The following is a 6,146-nucleotide window of genomic DNA, read 5'->3' as shown; positions in this document are numbered from 1 at the left end:
GGCAATCACTTCTTCAACAAGACGAAAAAAGTGAGACAGCGTTTAATTTTTTCTCTAATGGGTACCCTAACATTATTTTTTATAATGTTTTCGTTTTCATGATTACTAGTTATTGCTCACTGCCGGTTGTAATAATTATTTCTGACTTTTTTCATGAAGAAAAATATAAGAATTCAAACCATGAATTCGAAACATTCACAACTCATAGCGACTTCATTCTTTTCCTCAATTTTCTATATATTCTAAATTAATTTTTCGAACACGAAAGATCGATTTAAAAAGTTGAATTAATTTGGACAAAGGCAATCAACTTTTCTTATAATTTTTTTTATTGTTAGCAACATTATTTGTAAACAAAGTCTTTGAACTACAAACCAAGTCGCCAGAAGTTATAATTTAACGCAGTAACAGATCACTTGCACATTGGGAAGTTACTTTTAGTTCTCCACATAATTTTATAAAAACAAAAACCAAATCAGTTGTAAAAACGCAAGTAGGCTGCCATTGTACCAAATGGTTCAATTATTTAGAAATAATTTTTTGAACTCTAATTTTTCTTCGTGAAAAGGCACCTTAAGGCTTTTGAATAAGGCAAAAATAAACCATGGCGGTTGTTTGAAAATTTCCTTCCAGTTTTCGCAATGAGATAACATACTTCTTTTGCGAATGCAATTTAATCAAAAAACGTACAATATAGATTTCAGTAAAAGGGGTATTTCTTAAGACAATGGGTGACGTGCAAATTTATAACTTAAAATACATACCACCTTCATCGTCGCTGGAGGTATCAGTGTGCCCATTGGGACTGGGGCCTCTCGACCTTCGACCGTTTCTAAGATTTTCTGCATTCCGTTCAGCCAATACCATTTTCAGTTTACTTGACACTTTTATTACAAAACAAATATTAACAGTAATTTTCACCAATTTTGAACGACTTTCAAACTTCAGACTCGACCCCAAGCCACAGTTTATAACACTCCCCAAATGGTCTCAAGATTCTCAACTGCGCTCCGCACCACTGTAGCAAAAGTAAAAATGGCGTTGTAGATAACTGTGATTGGTCTACTAACATTCTCTCGTTGAATGAGTTCATGGAAGTATGCAGTGATGTATGGGAACGTAAGAATTATCTCACTTTTCATATCGTTTGCAGTGGGAGGCTGATGCCGCAAATATGTTAAAATAATATTTAATACGTCTATCCTGCTAACTGCCTATAGCTCACAATAAGGGGCGCGTTGCAAAAAAAAGTGTGGACAATATCATTTTTTCTCTCTCTGGTAGTCACGTCAGTGTCAATACGCACGCGCCGAAAAGCACTGAGTGCATGTGATATATACATGGTCATAGGAAACACGGGATTAGGCATGCCATCCTAACTTGTCGAGCGGGGTTGAATCCACGGGAGGGGGAGAATTCCATGAGTGGGAAGAGCCGCCATATTACGATGTGCCATTCGATTATGCGCACGAGCATTTTTGTCGGCAAACTGTGCATGAAAATATTAACATGTGGGCGCTGCCATGTTTGTCGCGGTACATCAAAAAATGGCGGACCTCCCCCTCATTTCATCACTCCCGCAATGGCATGCCTAGTCCCTTGTTTCCTATGTCCATGGATATATACCATGATCCAACAAAGCATGGTCCCGCCAGGCGCAAGTAAAAAAAAAGTTAACCTATCAGATTCGACACCCTAGGACACCCGACCTTTCTGCATCGACATATAGAAATGGACGGGTAACGCTTTGGGGAGAACTAAAATGGGCTTTGGAGAGAGAAAAAACATATGAGACGTAGACCTACCCTTATCTATTTCAAGACTATGATCAGAAGAATTAATAAAAATATTACTTATATTCAATATAAATATAATAATAATTATAATATGTTAGACTACAACTTAAGTTGCAAAGTAAAGATTCTTTGTACCTTTAAAATCTTAATAATTTCAAGGTTTGAAGGAAACATTATGAAAAAGTAGTGGTAATTGTAATTAAAATGTTTGACGGAATCCAGTTTCAAATCAAATAATTTGACGGAATCATTTGGTAACATGTCAATGACACGAATGATAAATGAGAAAATGAATTTAATATTATTTAACATAATGTATATATTTATTTAAATTGAACCAAACATCATATATACATTTATACAGTTCAATAATTTATTTGTTGCTTAATCTTGAAAGCTTTTTTCTCGCTGCATTCAGCCCCTAACAATTTTTTTTAAATATTCAAATTTAAAGGAGCTTTTGAATTATATAGTCAATTATATTATTGCAAACATTATTTCTAAAATAAACAGACTATAAGCTACTAAAATCTCTAAACAAACGTACTGTACTCATGACGCACAGTTGGAGGAAATTCACTTTTTTCATTCAAAAATGTCCAGAACCTTCAATTTTCTAGCGATTATGAATTTTTCTGTTTTAAATTGAAGAACATTAAATTCTATAGATCTTGACTTTCCGAAATTTTGTCTCTTCTATTTTTTTATTAATAATTTTTCCAGTCAAAGTATGAACAAAGTCTTATTATCAGTGAAATTTTTTTTTTGCTAAAAGTGCTTCCCATTAATGTAGGAGTGACGTTTAATAACCAAAATAATTTAAAAGTTTATAATAACCACTGTGATAAACAGTTTTTGTGTCAAAATATTAGAATTTGAGATTTGTCAAATTATAATTTCCTTCAATGGCCAGAACGACTTTAAGTATTCCTTAAAATAATAAATATTTCATAATATTTGATAAAATATAACAATTTAAAGTTTTGTATCCAAATTAGGTAAACAAAATTTAAAATGTTTTTTATTTGCACTGGAAATGTTTTAAGTTATTGGACGAATGACTGCTAGTCACCGACATATTAGAAAAGTTAACAATAACCACTGTTATTAACAATTCTTGTGACAACATATTTCAATTTAAGGTTTTATCAAATTTAAATTTTCTTTGTTGGCCATGTCGGTGGGATATTGTCAAAAGATTTTGTATTGAATAAATCTTAGCATGCAGTGTTATGATTCATTCCCAATCTATTACGATTGAAAACCCGACTTTTTCCAAGTGAAACTGCCAATATTGGGCCATTTTTTATGTAAATTGTTTGTAAACATGTAAGTTGTTACATTCCACTAAATATGATCAAAGATACATTGTTTAGGAATATCCGTAGCCATTGTAGCGATTAAAGAAAATAAAATTTTTGATAAAACCTTACATTAGAATATTTTGTCATGAGAAATATTTATAACGACGTTTATTGTTAACTTCTCAAATATTTTTGTGACTAGCAGTTATTCGCCTGAAAGCTTAAAATATTTCCAGTGTAAAAAAAATTCTATGCGAAAGGACCAAAATTTTGAATTTCTTTATCTAATGTAAATACAAAAATTAAAATTGTTATATTTTATCAAATATTATTAAATATTTATTGTTTTAGGGAATACCTTAATTCTTCCTAGCGCTTGAAGGAAATAAATTTGAAAAATCTCAAATTATAATATTTTGCAACAAGAATTGCTTATAACAATAGTTATTATAAACTTTTAAATTATTTTTGTTATTAAACGTCATTCCTACAATAATGTGAAGCACTTTTAGCACCAAAAAATTTTACCGATAATAAGACTATTTGTTCATTTGTTTATCATATTTGTTTGGAACAATTAAATGGAATGATAAACAAATTATTTGTATTCTATGATTTCCTAAACATTAATTTAAGACAATATAAAGTTTTCCTGATCAATTTTCAAAACGCAAAAAATTGTTATGTACACAATTTCAGTTTTTCCATGCTTTGAGTAGAAAAATTATTAATAAACAAATAGAGAAGACAAAAGTTCAGTGCGTCAAGCTAAACGAAAAAAGTGAATTTCCTCCTACTGTCCGTCATGAGTACGGTACGGTTTTTCTATAGATTTTAATAGTTCATAGTCTATTCATTTTAGAAATGAGGTTTGCAATAATATAATTAACTATTTAATTCAAAATCTCCTTTAAATTAATTTTTTTAAATAAAATTATTAGGGGTTGAATGCAGCGAGAAAAAAGCTTTCAAGATTAAGCAACAAATAAATGATTGCACTGTATAAATGTATATATGATATTCGGTTCAATTTAAATAAATATATACATTATATTAAATAATATTAAATCCACTTTCTCATTTATTAGTCTTTTCATTGACTTTTTACCAAACTATTTCCTCAATATGCAATATACGTCATATATTTTTTATTAATTCTTCTGATGGCAGAAGAGGCCCTCGAGTTCATTCGTCATAGGGGCCCAGTGGGTTAATGTCCCATGCTCACATGTTAAATCTGCCTGTAATTCTTGTTATTTTGTCTTTTTAGTTACAGAAAAATATATATTTTAGCATGTTTTTAACATTGTTTTATAATGGAGAAAAATTAATAATAATTTCATGCCCTTGTAAAGAAATATTATATTCACAATTGATAACAAATTTAAAACCATTGGCAATGAAAACTATTTGCCTTTCAAGATCACGGTTCCGAAATTAAAAACAACTTTGGCAGCTTATAACATTATTTTTTAAATAGTACGAAAAGCTTATTAAGACCCCGAAAAACGGGACTTTAATATCTATATCAAAATTATATACGGGCATATATATTTCAGATTTTACTTCGATAATTGCCGAATTCTTCAAAAAAATTGTTTTCATTATAATAAAATTGATGAGAATCTTTACACTCATTTATACATGCTTTCTTTTATACAAAAAAGTCTTAATACGATTGTTTTAATTTCAAACTTTGGATAATTATTTTGAAAACTTTCCGCTGCCAGTACTATTACACGTGCTTCGACTTTCTGTAAAACCGCTGAGAATTACCTCACGAAAAATAATGTCTACTTTTCTCGTACTACAATCTCAACGCTGCACTTCGAAGCAAATCAGCCCCATGCATCGCCCCCACTTTTCTGTTTTCTTACGATCCGGAGAGGAATTGTCGGTCAAACTAATCCAACAGATGGCGTCACCAACAGTAGGTCTGTCTTTTTCATTGAATTGCATTAAGAAATAGCAAAAATAATTTAAAACTTGATGCTGTTTGCAAATAAACAAAAAATGTATACATGAAAAAATAAGAGCGACTATTACTAATTATTTACAAAAAGAAAAAGTCACAAAAATATGTAGTTTAATACGAATAAAATTTAATTTTAAGATACATTTAGAAAGCAGTTCGAACTTCATATTTCTACGATTTATTTTGCTGATATTATTGATTTTATTATTTGTTCTAGTTAAAAAAAATATTAATTGTTAAAATCTTAAAATCTTGAATTTACGAATTTTTGTCTCCTCTTTTTTTTATTAATAATTTTTTCACTCAAAGCATGAAAAAACTAAATTTTTTTATATAACAATTTTTTACGCATTAATAACTGATCAGGAAAACTTTATATTGTTTTAAGTAAATGTTTAGAAACTCATAGAATACAAATACTGTGCTTATTAATCCATTTATTTGTTATAAACCAATTTTATGAACAAATTGAGCAATAATCTGATTATCGGTAAAAAAAATGTTTTGATAAAAATGCTTCACATTAATGTAGGAATGACATTTAACAACAAAAATACTTTAAAAGTTTATAATAACCTCTGTGATTAACAATTTTTGTGGCGCAAAATATTAGAATTTGAGATTTTTCAAATTATAATTTCCTTCAATGGCCAAAACGATTTCAGGTAATCCTTAAAATAATAAATATTTAATATTATTTGATAAAACATAACAATTTAAATTTTTGTAAACAAATTATATAAAGAAGTTCAAAATTTTTGTCCTTTCGCATAGAAATTTTTTTCTGCACTGAAAATGTTGTAAAATGTCGGACGAATGACTGCTAATCACAAAAATATTTGCGAAGTTAACAATAACCATTGTTATAAATAATCCTTGAGAAAAAATATTCAAAGGTAAGGTTTTATCAAAATTTTTATTTTCTTTAGTTGCTCCACTGGCTCCGGATATTCCTAAAAAATGTATGTTTGATATCGTTTAGTAGAATATAACAACTTACATCTTTAAATGCAATTTACATAAACAATTTCTAAATGTTGGCAGTTTCACTTGGAAAAAGTCGGATTTTCA

The 6,146-nt window shown here is 29.3% G+C and overlaps 1 protein-coding gene across 1 annotated transcript in view; it reads right to left on the bottom strand.

Annotated features, from left to right (window-relative positions):
* Window positions 1-1,270, bottom strand: part of LOC117174306 (REST corepressor 3) — a 139,104-nt gene extending 137,834 nt beyond the window's left edge. Inside the window, exon 1 of the mRNA XM_033363289.1 lies at window positions 765-1,270. Within this exon, the coding sequence (XP_033219180.1) occupies window positions 765-867 (103 nt within the window). The 5' untranslated portion in view covers window positions 868-1,270. The remainder of the gene's footprint in view (window positions 1-764) is intronic.
* Window positions 1,271-6,146: the final 4,876 nt, after the last annotated feature.

The sequence above is a fragment of the Belonocnema kinseyi genome, chromosome 6 (genome assembly GCF_010883055.1).
Source record: "Belonocnema kinseyi isolate 2016_QV_RU_SX_M_011 chromosome 6, B_treatae_v1, whole genome shotgun sequence".
Taxonomy (NCBI): Eukaryota; Metazoa; Arthropoda; class Insecta; order Hymenoptera; family Cynipidae; genus Belonocnema; species Belonocnema kinseyi.
Note: the sequence above shows the minus strand (reverse complement) of the source record. Positions and strands in the feature narration are given on the sequence as shown.